General features: G+C 35.7%; 1 protein-coding gene across 2 annotated transcripts in view; it reads left to right on the top strand.

Moving 5' to 3' along the window:
- The window catches only part of PPP3CA (protein phosphatase 3 catalytic subunit alpha), a 295,408-nt gene that overhangs the window by 239,603 nt on the left and 36,569 nt on the right, over nucleotides 1–19,236 (top strand). For both annotated transcript variants that reach the window (XM_081046328.1, XM_081046329.1), the window contains exons 7-9: nucleotides 1,917–1,994; nucleotides 4,328–4,422; nucleotides 17,890–18,015. In XM_081046328.1, coding sequence (XP_080902454.1) covers nucleotides 1,917–1,994; nucleotides 4,328–4,422; nucleotides 17,890–18,015 — 299 coding nt within the window. The remainder of the gene's footprint in view (nucleotides 1–1,916; nucleotides 1,995–4,327; nucleotides 4,423–17,889; nucleotides 18,016–19,236) is intronic.

The following is a 19,236-nucleotide window of genomic DNA, read 5'->3' as shown; positions in this document are numbered from 1 at the left end:
TTGAATTTCTAAATATTTTCTTCCAACTGTTTCCTTCAAGAGATAATGCAAGTGTTTGTCACTTAATGCTATTAACCTAACAGAATGCTGTTAGGTTAATTTTATTTTCTTCAGATTTCATTAAAAATCAGATACATTTTTGTGGAGGAAAACTTAGCTTAAACACATAAAGGTATCAAACTTAGCATGAAGAAAATATATTAAAATTATGTTTTCATAATATTAACCTAAGTTCTTCCAAAAGGAAAAAAAATGAAATAAGAGCAGCCAAGCTATTTCCCCAAGGGCAAAAAGGTAACAAACAAACCTAGGCAAACAATCTGTGTCTTACAGTATAAAAGCAAGGCAATAAACGGTCTTTTTAAAGAAGCATTGTGAGGGCACAAGAAATATAAGTAAATGGCTTAAAATAGGGACAGTACATTTAGAATATTCTAGAACGCACATACACATGTGCACATACATGCAAATGTGTGCACATGCTCAAAGACTATTTTTTATTTCAAATCCCAGTTTTGTCAAGGAACTGAATCCTTTTTACAATCAGTATTTCTATAATGCTATGCCATCTTAATGGTATTTTTTTTCCTGTTGATCAACTATTTCTTATAAAATCTGTAGAAAAAAAACTATTTTCAACTTTTCTTTTATAATAAGTTATTTGAATGACGTATGCTACTAAGTATTACCCCAAAGTGCTATTTTTACAATTGCTGAATTGTTTCCTATAGTGTGTGTATATACGTGTATATGTATATATATATATATATATATATATATATATATATATATATATATACACACGTATATACACACACACATGTTTGTGGATATCTGCAGTTTATTTATGTGAAAACAAGTGTGGTTTCTACCCTTTAATTTGAAGTATCTACAATTTATTCATTTTTATGATACACTTTATCTCATTAAAATTTTTTAGAGCAGAGACAAAGTGATTGCAAAGGGTTTTTCAAGCTTAGTGTGTAATTTGAATTTTATTTTTAATGAAGTTCTCATCTTTGGTTTGAGACTTTCTTGATAGACAGTACATGTTTTCCCCGAAAATAAGACCTAGCCGGACGGACAGTCAGCTCTAATGTGTCTTTTGGAGCAAAAACTAATATAAAACCCAGTCTTATATTATATTACATTATATTATATAAGACCCGGTCTTATAGCAAAATAAGACCGGGTCTTATATTAATTTTTGCTCCAAAAGACACATTAGAGCTGATTGTCCTGGTAGGTCTTATTTTCGGGGGAAACACGGTATCATCTTGATTGAATTTTTGTTAAATCAAGATAAAGAATAAGTCTTAAGATAAGGTTCTGCTGATCATATTTAAAGTACACATTTTAAAACTTTGTGAATTCTATAATTCTGTTTAGATTTTGGGTGATACAATCAGTTAATGTAACTATAAGTAAGTTGATAACTTGATTCCCAGAAGACTTACTCTCTCCCACTCTCTAGCCTAAGCCAGTCCTTTCAGTGGCACCCACAGGCTCTCACACACATCCAAATACAAATCATGCTGTATTTGAGAAAATGAGGGCTTTAATTTAAATTCCATTCTCTTGTTATCTTTATGCTTCTGTTCACTTTGTGTTTAAATGTAGCCTTAATAATATTGATGTTTTTCTATAAATGGACACTTTTCTAGTGTTGTTATATAATGGCCTGTGTTGTTTTCCAATTCATACACCTCCAGCCCTTTCTGATTATGTAAACAGTACAGCTGTGGGTGCTTTTTCTGCCACAGGGGAAAACCTGTCCTTCGAGAGCCATGAGGCTTGTTTCATGAATGATATATGTTTGATTATGCTGGAGTCAGTCACATAGGTCTGGATGTTACAGGTAAATGTGCTACCTTTGATGATTTCATAACAGATGCTTTTCTTTTTGTCTTTGGCAGTTACCCGGCTGTTTGTGAATTTTTACAGCACAATAACTTGTTATCGATACTCCGAGCCCATGAAGCCCAAGATGCAGGGTGAGCAGCTCTGTGGGTTTATGAGAACCATGTATTGCCCCCTTTGTCACAAATCCCTCACTCTGTTCAGACTGTGGAGGCTCCTGGGGAATGAGTAGCTGCACATGTGTTGTAAAGTCCCCTTTAAAGCTCTTCCATTTTTAGCTTGAACAGGTACAGTTTTCAGCTGGCTTTGGTAAATACTGTAAGAGTAGTTCCTCTTCTTTCAATTCCTGCTCTTACCACTGCCCCAGAAGAGTGTAAATTACCAACTACTTTTCAGTCTTGGTTAGCAATATGAAAGAAAATTACACATGAATATTGAACAGATACTGTATGTGGCACTGTTTCAAGAATATCATTCCTGATCCCTATAGAGTTTTAAAGGACAAAAACAGAGGCATTTAAGTGATGGGGGAAGTCCTATATTCTAACTAATAAATGCATAACGTGATTTGGTAATATCTGGTACATTTTAAAAATGCAGAACAATTTTAAGGCTTTAGAGAACTAAGAAATATCATATATTCACTTTGATGGTACGTTAAATCTGCTTTAGGGAGAACTAGGTATAATTATTGTCAAGATTGGAAGTCCAGTACCTTTCCCAGTAGGTTCCACTGAAAAGCATTATTTCTCTTCAAATCTTAAAATCGTTCCTTCATATTCTGAATTTCTAAAAAGGAGGAACAGTTTTTTTGTGTGTGTGGTTTTTTTTAAATAACCTGCGTGCTGAAATTGGAAATACAGATGCCTGCATTGGAAATAAGCCTATTTCTGTGATGATCCTGAATCAAGGCTCATCCTAAGTTCCTTTCAAAAATTAGCTTTTTTCAAGCAATCGATCGACAGGTTTGAACTGATCCCACATTATGTGCTCCGTGCAGTTGTCGCTGATGTTTGAAGGAACCAATCAGGTCCTCAAATAATTATTATTATTACTTGTCAGGGGCAATGGTGTCATCATGCATTTTTGACTGACTGTCCCTAATGAACATTTTAGGCAGATTTAGCTTAATCGCACTTCAGACCTGAAATCACCTGCCTATTTGAAAAATCTGTTAAGTGCATCAATTAATATCAGCAAGATTGTTCAAACTGAGCAGTTGATTGATTCATTAGGGGAAATTGAAATTATGTCATCCAGTTTGTTTTTATTTGTCGGCAGACAGGCATAGCCAGCAATGATTTATAAAGTCAGGGTACTAGGATTAAGAGAGTTACTAGCTTTCACAATGTGATTCCCCCCCCCCCCAAAACTCAGTCCCATAAGCAGAATAAATACTTCCAGAACATTTCAAAATATTTTAAGGGATAGTTTCTTCTGAGATAAGTAGTATCAAAATTTTTATAAAATTAAAACTTTTAAGGTGGGTATTTATCTGAAGGTACTATTTGAGATACCCTTAGAACCCAGGTGAACTAATCATGCCAGAAGTAACCTACACAGATTACCCAAGGAATGATAGAATTTTGTTTTACTAGTATGCTTTGCAGGATTGTTTCTAAACTGATAGTTCTGAAATCTATTACATAGAAGTCATGAGATACTTTTTCACCTTGCGGTTGAAAAGAGCCAGAGGTGCCTGTATTTTTTTTTTTTTTTTTTAAGGACTAGAGTTCCATTTTTGTTCCATTTAGTAGATGAAAAGTAACTGGACTGTTGGTTATTACAAGATCTTGCAGGTGTTCTGTTTCATTACTGACTGATTAAATATCACCCTACTGAGACAATGATCTTTGGCCTACAGCCACCACAAAACATTGGTAACAAATAAAGTTCTAAAGCAGGAAATATTTCAAGTCCTAAAATCCATAGATTGAACCAAACTTTCTTTGAAAAGTAAATCACTGACTTAGTCTAGGCAAAATGGCTATACATAACTGTAACAGAATATTGTAAATAAATAAAATAATCAGCCTGGTTATTAGTGGGAAAGATTTATATATTGCTGTGCTTATTTGGTCTTTTTATGTAAAAAATATTGGTAAACTTTTGAAAAACATGGTAGGTACAGGTGTCTACCTGTGCAAAAAGTAGCCTCTGTCATCTCTGTTGAACACATGGAAATTAATTGGTTTTTCACTGAAATCCACCCTCCCCTATGCCAGCTAAACTTAAAAATAACCTATTTGGAAATTGTACATATGTTTGTGTGTTTTCATTGTCACCTCTGAAATGAACTGATGTCTGTGTATAACAGACTTTAGGAGAAAATTTTGTTTAATATTAAGTAATTGAATTCTCTTTGAATGATAAAACTGAACTTTGATTTTCTGTTTCTAAATCGATAATTTGACATCATGTTTTTCTCCTACTAGCCTTGTTTTTAACTTGTATTTATTATTTTTAGGTATCGCATGTACAGGAAAAGCCAAACAACAGGCTTCCCTTCTCTAATTACAATTTTTTCAGCACCAAATTACTTAGATGTATACAATAACAAAGGTAAGTGATTATAAATCCCTCTTGCAGTCTTGTATAGTATGTATAATAATTCCTAAGCTGTTTGTATTTGGTTTGGTTTAATTAAGCATTTTTTAACCATTCTTTTTCCCTTTACTTTTTCACTTATTGTTTGATCCAAATTTTGTATCTCCAGAGTTAAAGATTCAGCTAGTCAGAGGTGGGGCCCAGATGCTGTTTTTTTTTTTTTTTTTTTTTTAACTGTTCTCCAGGGTTGACAGCTACTGCTCTGTTGATATAGGCTTTAAAAGAAATTATAATTGGCAGTAATCCAAAATCATGCTCCTTAAGAAGGATGTGGATTTATATAAGAATAGTGTGATTGTGCATTTAAAACTATCAAGAAAAGTAAGCATAAAGAAGCTATAGCTTAAAATTCCATTTCAAATTCCATCTATTGAGAACCTATGATGAGTCAGATCTTATGCTAGGAAAGTACATATTCATTTATTTAAAAAAAAATTGTATTAAACTTCAATGTAAATATCACCAGTCCTCAACCCACTTTTAATATGCACAGTGAGTCTCTGGTTAATTGCTTTGCCCGAGGTCACTCAGTTAGGTAGTGGTAAACTGGGATCAGACCCCCATCTGGTTTGGCATTCTTTGTCTCCTTTCTAAAATGCTACACCTGTGTGCCTGAAAGAGACCAGGAAACAAGAAGATATTATTTACTGACTATAGGGAAGAGAGGAGGAAGAAACAAGAGACACCTTATCTTTTTTCATCAAAGTAATCTCCTTATTTGAAAATGATGAGAAGTGTTATAGGTGTGGCAGAATGGGTGATAAAATGTCTGAGTGTCGCTTTCTGAGATTAAGAGAATTGGAGACAGAAACAGCATGCAAAAAAAAATATGTGAGGTGAGATACAGCCCAGGAGAGGCAGGAAAAGACAGTCTAATATCAGAACCAGTCTGAACACCTGGATTTGGGAACCATTCCTATGCCTAAGTGAGTTGTGATAGGTGCTTCCTATCATAGGCTGGTGTCCAGATGCCTGAGGCGGGATGTGGCCATCTTGATTCTCAAGCACCTGTTCTGTGTCCTCTGTCCTTATGAATAGGTTGTTGCCTTTGTTTCAGTCTTGTATTCCAGGTTCCCTGTGAAAAGGAAGCCTCCCGCTTTTGTCTGTGCCCTGATTTCCAGTTTAGTTAGCATTTCCCACCTCCTTCTGCCCAGGACTGGACCCTGACCCCTGTACTTTCTGGATCTATCAGGGATCCTGTTCCAGTGGGCAAGCCACATGTAATTTCAGCACCGTCACACATCTCTCCCTGCTCTTTGCCTCTGCCCAGTCCTATCTGCTCTATGACAGAGAGTACATGACTCTCATCCTCCTCCCCTGTAGCCCATAGAGCGACAGCTGCTGGATGGAGTTAGCTGCAGCCACACAATATCATGTTACCATATTACCATATTACTATATTGACTGTGGTGGGCTCTCCTCTGTGCCCATGGAGCATGGTTATCAGTAAGTATAGTGCAGTTTATGTCACAACCGTGGATGCCAGAGGACAAGGGACAGTTGTTCCCCTTTTCTAGTTGCCTACTTCCTGAAAAAAAATAAATGAGAGAGAGAGAGACGCTGCCTTTAGTACTCTGTGATAAGATGCAGGCAAAGTAAAAAAACACCACCAAAAAAATAAATGTTCTCAGCATGCCAAGTGCTTATAAACCAGTTGACTAGGACATTTGAGTGATTAAAAACAAGTAAGACACAATGTGATTTAGTAGAAACTAAGAGTAAACCACTGTGTACATTCAACAAGGGGTAATTTTGTAGAATGTTCAGAGAAAGCCTTGTTCAAGGTAAAATACAATCTGAACATTAAAGAATGGTTAACATTTGTTTAGAAAGAAGAAAAAAGAAAGTCAAGACCAGTGTTTTTGACATTTTTTTCACTTTTAAGCAGCAAGCACTTTTTTTCCCCAGGCAAAATCTCAGTCTTGAAGCCTTTTAAAAAAAAACAAAGCTAGTAAGAGCTAATTCCTTTGATTGGGTAAGGGTTTCTCACCTGGTACCTGCTGAGTTTCCCTGTAGTACTTCCAAGTGATGCAAGAATTCAGAAGGTCATCCGGCATATCCCCCCATGATCCTATTATTTACCAAAAGTATATAATATGTGAACACTAAGGTTTTTATAGTTTTATGGCATTAATTTTTTTTTTATTTTTTATTAAGCTTAGTGAAGGAAGTGCGCCCAAACGAGTAATTTTCTTGACCTACGCTGATTACTAAGTAGCATGTATCAACAAGTTTTGTAACAATTAAAAAGTTTAAACAATTTTTTAAAAAGAAGAAAATTGGGATTTTACTCCAAAAAACAGACTTAGAGCTTTTCCATTCATCATCATGCGAGGTAATGCAGTTTTGCTTGAGACCAATAGCTGTTCCTCCCATTCTTCTTTGTCTGTGGTCTGATTTAACAAGCTGCAAACTGAAGAAGAATAGACATCAGTGCACTGCTCTCTTTGAGGTTCTGTAGTTCTTTCTTTCACTGTGTTCTCTGGCCTTTGGGGTAGATCACAATCTCGCAGGAAAGGGATAGGAGCATTTCATTTTGGGAACCTTTTCATAAAGAAAAAACTTCTCCTGAGGGAAAAAGATAAATTGATAGGAAGAAGAAAGATCCAGTCTTCAGTTTGAGCATAATTTCAAAAGGCTTTTGTGTAAAGTTGCTGAAGCACTTTAAAGCTGCTATGCTAACACTGTGTACATTATATGGGAGAGGGAGTCACTGCTGAAGTGGGGATTGCTATAATTGAATAGAATAAATGTTAACGAGAATTTTAAAATGCAGTGCAACCAAACTGGGTTGCAAGCACCTCCCAAACACAGTCCATGGAAAGAAAGCTGGTAGTGAAGAGTCTCTGAGTTAATCATTTGATTCTTAGAAAGAGCTGACCTTAAAAGGATTTATAGCCTAATAGTTTCAGTGTATGGTTTGATTTTTAAGGCTTCCATTAAGGCAGCAGTAATAGCTCTCTGGCAAAATGAGAGAATGGGAAAATATAGATGTATTCTGCCATCTTAAAACCAGTAAGAGTTGTTGTGTGTGATCAGCTTTATGTTTAAATGTCCAATCGTTCTGATTCGCAGCTCCTACTGGTCTGCAATTAAAAGCAGTATTCAGAAAATTATGACTGTAAGTACCCATCCCGTGGTGTAGCCTACTTTAATTCCCTCAGTTCTCATCCTTTCCAGTCTGCCCTAACACGTCTTCTCACCCATCCCCCTTTCTTGTTTCCTCACTCTGATAACTCCCGCTTACTCCTGCAAGATGGCCAGGACAAAAGATGTAAACTTGAATCACAGTGCTGCCATTCAGCAGCTAAGTCATCTAAATTTATTGGCACATAGTGACACCTCTGTAAAATGAGAAAAACATTTTTTGTGTGTGTGAATTAATAGGTGAAATTGTTTTGGGGAAAAAAAGTGCTGTGCAGTATTAAGATATTATGATCATTGACTATTTCATGGGGCTATTATTGCGCCGCATGTCAGTGTGGGGCTTCATAGAAACTCGTAGCAAAACCCCCTCCTCCTCCTCAGCCTTGTAGTTATAATCCCACTTTATGGGTCAGACCACCTTTGTGACCTCTGTCCGCTTCTCTCTGGGTGAGCCCTTTCCTTTTGCCAGTTGCGCTGCTCATTGCTCTGGACAACATTTCACTTTTCCTTTGTCCACGTCTTTGTCCACACACTTCTTTCCATCTCATATACTTGTCTCACTACTCTGCCCATCGAAGTGTCCTAGACCCACTCCAGTCTGTGTTGCCATGAAGATTTCGGTTGGCAGTCCTTCTCTGAATGCCTCCAATGCCAATTGTTTGCCCTTGTACTTAGCATTTACTTCTTTTTTTCTGGTTAGCTTTTCCTTGAGTTAACATTCCTATAACTTCCTAATCAGATTATTCTAAGTTTGAAGCAGGGGCTTTTTGATACATGCTGGAAAGCCAAGTACCTGTCATTCCTTATACCTGGTAGACAGCGATTGATGGAAGCATTTTCCTTCTGGAAATTATAGCAAGACAGTGGGCAATAGCAGTACCCTATCTGTATTGACCCACAGAGTTTTATCTCGCTTTAAGTTACTGCCATCACCAGTGCAGGTGCCTTTTCCACATTGGAGTTAAACATTTGCAGAGCACTTTCCACATTTGAATTGCTTTTCTCTTGTGACTCTGTAACCCTAAAGAAAATGCAATTTCATAGTTGCCCAAATACACCAAACACAAGGCAAATGTAGTAATGAAATATTGCTTCTACTCCTCCTCCTCTTCTTCGTCTTTTTCGTTCGCCCCCTGTAAAAGTGACCTCAGCCTCATCCACTCACCGATGAAACAAACCTTTATTGAGGACTTACTATGTACCAGTCACCATGCGAGGCGCTGGAGATATGAAATAAACAAGACCGACATGGTCTTTGCCCTAGTGGGGTTTATAATTTGGTAGTAGGATAGACATTAAATAAATAATCCCACCAATAATCATTTAAATATATCTGGAAAATACTATTAAAAAAAAAAGAGTAGAATGAAATAAAGAGTGGAAGTTGGTCTGTGAGAACAAAAAAGGCTTTACTAAGGAAGTGACATGTAAGAGTCAACCTTACTATCTTAGAGTAAAATCTCAGTATCCAGAATACAATGGCAGATGTGAACTCTGCTTTAAACAATTCAGTTTTGGCTGAAAATGATAATGAACCTCTGGAAAATGTGTTTTATACCTTATTGTGAGCAGTTAAATCTTTTATCTTTCAGTGATATACCTGTGATTCAAAAAAATCTAAAGTAAATTACAGTAAATTACAGTTTCCATGTGGTGCCAGTTCCCTGAAGTTTAGAGGAATTGCCATATATGCGGGCGAGTGGTTGGGTGGATGGAAATATGATATAGATGTAGAGAAATATGCATACCAGGGGTATATAACTCAGTTCCAGGAAAGGTTACTCACAGTAAAATTAGATAATTAAGAAGAATTTATTAAATGAAATGTATTTTGGATTTCAGAGGAAAATCTAAATGGAAACCAAATTAATTTAGCAATCAAGACCAGAGATTAAAATGACAACCAGGAAAAAAAAAGATTCAATATTATAATAGATTAAGGAAGATAAAGGCGGAAAATCAGGTTTCAACGATGGACAAGAAACGCATCATTTGCTAAAATGCTGAGCCAGGATCTGAGATGCAAACATTTACCCGTTCTGATAGGGAAAATGTACTTTGATGTTTTAGACTTTTAAACTAGGCAACATGATAGAATTACTTATAAAAAGCATTTTAATCTTGCCAAAACTTGACATTTTCAACATCCTCAGATATTTTCCAATCAAAAAGTAGTCAGGGGCTTCAGGAAGATACAATTTATAAACAGAAAGATGTTATAATTTATGGCTCGACAGGAAGATTGGGTTGCTAATATAGTGAACTAAGGTAAAAATCTTATTGGCTGCCATGATGTGAACATATAGGAGCAGACGCAGCGTATCTGAAGCCGGTTTGCCTTGGAACCCTGGCTTCCAGCAGGAGCACTAGGCCAGTGCCACCATCAACACAGTGTGGCATTGCCAGGCCCGAGAATCTCATTCCACACTGCATCACAGGTCTTTCACACTAGGAGCTTGTTTCACTGTTCAGGAATCTGGTTCAGGAGCCAAATGTGGAACCACCTAGATCAGATCCTTATCCTGGGTGGGAGAGGGAGATGGGGGTTCTCTGGAAGGGAGTCGAATCAGTGCCCGGGCAATCTGGAGTAGCGCTCTCTGCCTCTTTCTCTATAGCGTGTGAAAAAGCTTACCACCCTACAATGGGCACAATGGTGCCCATGTGTTACAGCAAGGGGCCATTTTTATACAGTCTTAGGCCTGTTTTAAGCATGGACACAACTTTTGGCATCGACATAAACATTTTTAAAGCATTTGTACCGTCTTTACAGCCATAAGCATAAATATGATCACTAGTTGCTTTACAAATTGGATAAAAATAATCCAGATACTTTATCCAATGGCAATGATTTTCCCAACCCTTACTTTTCTCCTACCATCATTCTGAAACTAAAGATTCTCTTAGCAACCGTTTGCCCAGATCAGTTATTTTGATATAGAAAATGTAAATGCATATCACTATAGCATTTTGTTATTTGATATTTAGTAATAAATTGTAGTCCAAGTAGTATTTTTTTGTTACTAGTATAAAATAATTAAGATGCCACCAAAAAAAAAAGAAATGTTGTTTCTTCATTTACTTAATAAATATTTTTATCCTTTAGCCTGATGAATATTGGTAGAATTACACACACTAGGAAGATAATTTCTTCATAATGATTATTCAACCTACCGAGAAATGCTTTAGAACATAAGAACTTATGAAGGAGCAAAGCATAAACCATGAACAAAACTCTTAGTCTTTACTCTTTTTATTATCAGTATGAGGTGGTAGAAAAGAAATTTATGTGTAGACATTAAAGGCTGAAGAGAACTTGAGATTAAGAGAATTGGAGATTAAGAAATTCTGACTGGTTTTCAGAGAAATCACCTCTCTGAGATAAATGGATAAAATTAACTGCAGAGAGGTGTCAGCAGATTGTCCTCTTTCTCTGCCTTTTACAGACAGGACTCTTACTATGTGACAATCTTACAGGACTCTTACTATGTGACAAACATAAATCAATCTGTGATTTTAATTTCCTATACCATTATCATTATCATTGTCTTCTTGAGTGATATAATTTGGTACATTTTCTTTCAAGTCCTAGATTGGCAATAGTGTTTATTTAGTAAATGTAAATATTTTCCTTCAGTTAAGGTAGTGTGCTATGCAAATGCTATTTGTTTTGTTCCTACAAGTAAGGTAAATAATAACAATAATAATAGCTGACTTTAGTGAGCACCTCTGATTGCCAGACACTGCTCGCCATTGTGTGTAAATGCATTTAATCTTTCAGCAACTCAATGAATTACATGATAATCTTGATTTTGCTGATGAAAACTGGGGCCCACAGAGGTTACATACTTTCCCCAAGGTTCCTACAAGCTAGATGTGGAATAGCACTGAGATTAAAAGAGCAGACTGACTCCAGAGACCACAGGCTAACCTCCATCTGTGCCCTCAGCTTCAACTTTGTTACCTGGCACCTTTCAGTTGGCACTGATCCCCATTTAGTTCACGGTTTCAGTATATTTAGGTGACTAACTATTATTCTTCAGTGAGAAAAGAAAAGCATTTGAAATGAAGTGTCATTTGTCATCACTTTAAAATTACATGAGCGTTTACATCCAAATATGTGCATTATTAAAAGAATAGACTATTATTTATACTGTTCTAAAATAAATAATTTCTCCCATTAAAAAGTATCCCCTAAAATACTTATATTTTTTGGCTTTTGTTTATTCTGCTCCACTGTGAAAGTGTCATTGTTCGAGGCCATTTTCTAAATAGAATAGTTTTAGTCCAGCTGTCAGCTTGCTTACATTTTAAATTTAATTAATGAGATAGAGGCTGAAATGAAAAACAGAAAATCTATCAAACTTTGATATTTAAGAAGTACTCTCATTGTATATTTTAATTGAATTAATCTACACGTAATCGATGTAAATGAGCTTCTCAATTTCTTAATCATCACCCCTACATGATTGTAAATTACAGCTGTTAAGTAATTGTGGAATCTCAGCAAAGTAAGTAATAATGCAGTGGGTGAGGCGATCCTTGCTTTTCACAAAGCTTTGTCCATGGAATGACAGGGTTCCAGGACTCAAAGTTACATAAGACCTTCAGTGGTGATGGAGCCAGGATCTGGCGCAATGTGGAGTCCTCCCTGTAGATCCATAGTCAGTGCTGTTCTGCTGCCATGGGACAGGATCAGTTCCGGGGTGCCTCTGGGGGAGTTTCGTTTTCTAACAGATGGTTTAGGAGATTCTTACACGGGATCTGTTTCTCTGTAAAACATTTAACAAGGGGAAAAAAACAGGGATGATGGAGATTATATATGTATAAAGACATGAATCCATGAGTTGTTACTTGCTATTCATTACCTAGAAATTCTAGATCTGCAAGACACTATTGGACTTTACCTTGACAATGTCAAAAAGTCCGCAGTAACATTACTTCCATGGAAAATAATGTAGATATCAAGTGGATGGGCTTAATATTAACTCAGTGCCAAAGCTATCTTGAAGATAGTAACCTAGAACCATTGTATCCTACAGTGATTATTGTACCACTGATACCAAGCAGAAACTTGAAGGTGAAAAGAGTGTCCTATGGTTTAAGTTTTCGAGGTCCCTCCCACCAGGGAGCAGTTTGGAGCTGGTAATTATCAACTGCAATAAATGAGAACAAGGCATGGGCACAGTGTTTACTGTGTTCATGTCATCTCCTCCAAGTAGCTTAAAGCTTCAGCTAAACCTCTTTTGTTTAGTCTAGGGTCACTTAAACCTTATTATAGCATTATAATATGGATTAGAACTTACAGGAATATACCTGCTGAAACTGGTAAGGAATTCATAACTGATTCTTTCCTGTTGACTTGGCAAAAATCATTTAATGTAAGAAATTTAAATTATCTATGTGAAATTGTAACGTTAGAAGTGATTCACAGTGTTTTACTGGACTTGAGTGAATTCCAAGGATAAATTTTTGGCCCAAGTTCTTTGGATCCTAGTATTTAGATGTGACACATTCGGTGGGAATTATAAAATGGTAAACTATGAAAAATAGATAGCCCTACCCTCCCTGAGGAATTTGGAACTGAGTTATGATGCTTTACATTTTTCAAGTATCAAATATTTTATCTGATTGTATGTATAGTTGTATATATCAGTCTCATATTACTTTATTTGGTCTTCATATTTTGAAAATGACCGGAAAAGTATTATTCCTACTTTATAAGTTTGGAAGGTAGAGCTAAAGAAGTAGAAATATTTGCCCATGTTCACAGTTACTATGTGACAGAACCAATATTATTTGGTTCTCATCTATTTTAGAGATTTTTACAACGTTAAGACAGTTAGCTTCTGAAGTGACATGTTACCTTTTCCCTAAATTCCTTTATGCTCCCTTCAGCCTTTGTCTCTGTGCTGTCAGGTCTCCTCTAAATTATGATTGTTAATGTGGGGCCAAGATACATGTCACAGTCCCCTCCAGGCCTCTGATACAATTGTTAGATGACACTAGGTTATGTGGAATAGAGAAGTTCCTTGATGGGAGACCTTGTTCTTTTTCTCTCTCTCTATTTCTCAGACAAGGTATCAGGAGGTGGTCTCGAGTGATTCCTGAAGTGCAGCCATTTGTATTATTTATATTGCACTGGAGATAAACGTCTTTCAAGTCCTTCAGAGAAGAGAGCACTGTTAGGGCTCCAGTTGAGTTTTGTCATCCTAGTGACAGTCAGAGGCAGGTGGCAGGGGCGGAGGATGTGGGAGGTGGAAGATGAAATGTTAGCTGTGAATTTCGTGACTGCAGATATTTGGGACTGTTTTGGTTTAATTTTTTTGCATGTATCTTTGTGATTATATATATATTTATATTATACAAAACATGAAAATTCATGACAATGTTATTCGAGAAGTATTTTTGCTTGAATATTTATGTTGCTTAAAAAAATACATAGTGGTGTATTTGCATTTTTAAGTTAATTATTTTTAAATCTATTGAAAAATAAGAACAAAAGTTCTATTAATAGCCTATAGAATTTTCGAGAACATTAATCAGTCATTCCATTAATGATGAGGTCTTTGTTCTAGAAGTTCATTAACATCACTCAGATCAAGAAGAAGTCATAAATTACCTAGACGAATCCATGTAGTTAGGTGAGGTAATTGAGACCTAGAGACATTTAGTGACCTTGGGTCTCGTGAGTAATTAATGACAGAATCTATCTAGCATCTGGGCTCTTGGCCTTCCAGTTCAGTGCTCTTTTTAAAAAAGACTAAATGTAGAAGGAGAATCTGTGTCCAAAATTTAGTAGGCATTGAGTGATTTATGCAATTAGGATGACATGATCGTGAGATGCTAGAAAGATCAGGGACTTTAGATTCAGGCCAAAACTGAGGTTTGCTGCTTCTCAAGTGTGACCTTGGGCAAATAACCTCTCTGTTTGCTTATTTTCAAAGCGTTAATGGTAAGAACCACTTTTAAGGGATACTGTGAAGATTTATGATTGTGTTGGTAAAGAACCAAATACAGTGCCTTGTATATAGCTGATGCTTAGTCAATGTAGCTGCTGTTAAAATTTGTTATTTCTGCTGTTAATAAACAAAAATAAAATCTGAAAACAGTATCTGCTTTGTTTGTAGGCACTCGGATAAATTGTGTTGAGCAATGTCAAATGAGTAAATGCTTTATCTCACCAGCTACAAAACAAGTGTTTTATCTACAGGACAAGACTTACCCTCACTTGTGAATTTGTTTCCTATTTCATTTTTCTCAATTATGTATTTTGGCAAAAGTTAAAATGGCTTTAATTACGAATACCATATTAAAAGCCAAATTAGTATGACAACTAGGACTAGAATTCACACATTTCTAATTTATGAAAGACAGAAGGGAATGTAAAAGGCAATGAATTTGGTGTCAGTAAAAGCTGAGTTAAAATATGAGTGAGATCTTCCAGTTATTGGTTGCATGATCTTGAGCAAGTCACTTCATTTCTCCACCTCAGTTCCTTAGCCTGTAATATAAAGGCAGTCACACATGCATCTCAGATTTGTAGTCAGGATTAAATTACATATTTTATAAAGCCTCTTTCATTCCTCCAGGGCCCAGTTAGTTGTAACACTTATTTTTTTTTTCCTCCTGCTTTACCAACGTAATGTTTATACAAGTGAAGGAAACTTAGAGGCTAAATTACTATTCAAAAACATGACTTAGAACCTTAAAACTTTCCTTTGAGTATGTGAGGATACACTCCTGCTATGGAAATGCAGTTTTCCAAAACAGTAAAGACCTTTTACTATGGAGCCCGTACTCAGGTAGCACATAGCAAAGGTGGGAAATACTTTATCTTTCCCATTTGGTAAATCAGAAACATTGGTATGGTAATTTGCCATGATTTATTTCATTTTATTTTATGTGTTTTAATACTATATGAATGTGTCCTTAGCCCAAATGACAAATGGCATAAATGATAGGATTTATGCCTTCATATCACTGCTGATCGCACTATCTGCAGTTCTTGGCCCCAACATGTCTGCAATTCTGTTCCCTAAAATTCCCCATAGGTCCGGCAGAAATATGATTGAAAGCAAAGACCTTACTGTTCTCAAGTATGATTTTAGTTGTTCTCAAGTATGATTTTTTTTTAACTGAAAGCTGCTGATAGCATCACCATATTATTGGGCTGTGATATGATAAATGTAGTATCCAAATCACAGAAAACTATCTGTCCTCCCCATACTTTGCACTGATCAAACCCACCAGGATTGTATTAGTTCTGGACCCACTTTAACGGTGGCGTTTCCAGTGTGGCATGCATCCAGAACAGGGATGAGCAGGATGAGGAAAAGGCTCTAGAAGCCACCTCATATGAGAAAGGGTCAGACATTAGAAAGCATTTAGATCATAGGGGAAATATCAGGATGTTTCCTTAGCTTCTGAGCATCTATGCTGAGAAGGTAATATGTGGAGCAGAAAGAAATAGAAAGCCTCTTGTGTGGTACTTGCCCTTTAAGAGAGCAGTTGTGTGTAAAGAGATATATATATATATATATATATATATATATATATATATATATATATATATAAAATATGGCTTTCTATTTCTTTATATATATTTTCTATATATATATAATATTTTATTATATATTTTCTATTTTCTATATATATAATAACTATGACTAAAATTGAATAATAAAAAATAGAAGTATAAGTCAAGGATTTTGGAATTCAGAGGAAGATTACATTCATCAGAAGAAATCAGACAAGATTTCACTAAGGGGATAGTGTTTGGACTGGGTGCCAAAGGATGGTAAGGGATTAGATAGTCAGTGATTACTGAGAAAATATTCCCAGTGAAAGAGCAAATATAGAGTTATGAAAGCAATGTTATATTAAAGATATCGTTAAGTACAAAACCAAGTGATATTAATACAGACATTAATGTAAAAGCTCAAACCTAGTTAACTTTAAGTAACTTTTCAAAAATATAATTTTAAGGACTGCCTTTGTTTTATTATTTATAATCACATGCTACAACATATGCTTATATAAAAGTCAGTCTAAAATTATTAAAGTAATGAAATAATTAATTTTTCTATATTTTAGACCCCTAAGCAAACACCCATTTGACATCATCTAGGATCTGTTCAGTAATCTACACTAATAAAATTCTGTTTATGCCATGATAAGATAATAAAAATGAAATCTTGCCAAAGTTCAGGAGGGTATGATATGCGAGTATTGTCATTCTCAATATTTTGAAAACTGGCATTTAGAAATATACATATATATGTGTATATATATGTGTGTGTAACTACACACACACACACACACACACACACACACACACACTTACTTGTTCTGTGTTTTTCCTGAAGGCAGAACTAGGATCATAGGATCAGGGAGTGGTAAAAAAGTTTAAATTCAACCTGACAATTTCCCACGCTTAAAATTTCCCAAGCTTAAAATTGCTTATTCATAGCCTAGATGACCCCATTAAAACAGGTAGCATTTCCTTCATTGAAAGTACTCACAGAGACCTGACAATCCTGTGTCAGGATTGCTAGAGAATGAATTTCTAAATCCAGTTAGAGGTGAGACTCTTAGAATCTCTGCAACCATAACAGTCTTTGTGAGCGTTTCTAACTTAGAGACACCCACAAAGCAGAGAGAAGCAGGCAGATTCATCTTCCTAAGTCCTACGTGGTGCCTCCTTTTCAGAAGTCAAGAGTGGATTCAGATACCAGCATACTATTTTATGCAGAATTCAATCCAAACTTTTTACATTGTTAATTCAAGAATGCTATCTAATTTAAACTATTTTGTACAACTATTGTTGTTGGGAGTTCTTGGGAAAAGTGTACTTTAAAAAAATAGAAAAGTGTACTTTAAAAAATTATCTTCAAATATTTGAGATTTTTAAATTATGTGAAACTAACTTAGCTATGCCACTTTCATTAATGTCATCAGATATTAAATAAGACTAGAATATTCTTGACTTCAAAAGGAGCTTGATTCCATTCCTGACAGACATTTGGTTAACTATTTTGTATAAATATTTGCCGAATTATAATACCATTTCATAGTATTCGTAAGTTGTAAGGTTCCATGTTACACCAACTGAACGTTAAGCCTTAAAGTCCTGTAAACAGTCATGAACCCAGTAAGCTATTTGCATTCATGGTTTGGAACTTAGTTCAAATTGTTGAATTTTCTTGATCAACTAAAGCCATGTGGAGAAGCCAAAACGTGCCTGGGAATCCAACATCCTTCTTCTTGTTTTTTCAGCTGCGGTATTGAAGTATGAGAACAACGTGATGAATATCAGGCAATTCAACTGTTCTCCTCATCCGTACTGGCTTCCAAATTTCATGGATGTTTTCACTTGGTCTCTGCCATTTGTTGGGGAAAAAGGTGTGTTGTGGGATCCTGAGATGTACTTAATAAAATGGTATAGGAAGGAGATGTGGGTTATTTTATCACGCAACACTCAGAAAGAGAAATAACTTGAGCCTAACCAATAAAGCTTCACCACCAGAGAAGTGATTTGAAAGTGAGTCGGTGAGGATCCTATTAATAGAATACAACGAATGCATGAAGAGGCTGCCAAAGAAATTAGGATTCATACAATCTCGTTAGAATAATACAACTCAAAAGTACCAGAAATGTAGTTTTCACTGGCTTCAAGCTATGACTATTTTTTTTTCTTACCCCTTTTATATTATAATTTAAAAGTACCATTTTGTTTTACAAACTGCCTGTCAAATTACAAGGTTAGGGTAGCAATGATTTCCTCACATTTCTGATGTTAAGAATAATCAGTACTGATTAATGGCTACTATATTTTAAAGGACTACATTGTACAACAAAAAATAGCTCTTTAAAAATACAGTGGCCATTGGTGTGTTACAAGGTGAGACAAATTTACATTTAAAAGATGTATATTGACTTGCCCCAGTTTTCCAAAAGAATTTGTCTCCCTCCTTCCCTCCATCTCTCCTTCCCTCCCTTTCTTCCTTCTCCCTTTGTTTTGTTTTTATATTTTGAACTAAGTTTCAGCCGAAATTTTGAGGAAAAGCCTACAGTCACTGAGCTTGAGCTTTTGGTTGAGGAGGCCTAATAGTGATAGAATGGCTCATTCCTCATGCGTCATCTCACATATCACCTGGGAAGGTGAATGGGCATTGTAATAAAGATGAGTTTGCACACAGTTTGGAAAAATGATGTCCTATGAGGGGATTTTAGAGAAATACATGTTTCTGAAATATTTGTTTATTTGTTGTATAGACTTATTTTGTATAGACTTATTTATATACCAAAATAAGTCTGAAGTAAATTTTAATAGTCTGGTAAATATTCCCAGTACTATTCCATGTCACCACTTTCTTGCATTGATTATATCATGACACATGTTAGGTCATCTACTGTCTTCTCTGGAAACAGAAGCAATGTGAATCCTGACAACTACGGGCACAATCTGAACACGTTTAGTAATGTCGTTTCCATTAATTACTCAGATTTTGAACATCTATGACTTAAAAAAATTAATATATTTGTATACATAATTCCCTTTTGATAATGAAACTGAAGCTCTGGATTAATGTTGGCTCCACTGCAGTTTTGCTCTTTATCATA

This window comes from Rhinolophus hipposideros (genome assembly GCF_964194185.1).
Source record: "Rhinolophus hipposideros genome assembly, chromosome: 1".
In the NCBI taxonomy this organism is placed as follows: domain Eukaryota; kingdom Metazoa; phylum Chordata; class Mammalia; order Chiroptera; family Rhinolophidae; genus Rhinolophus; species Rhinolophus hipposideros.
Note: the sequence above shows the minus strand (reverse complement) of the source record. Positions and strands in the feature narration are given on the sequence as shown.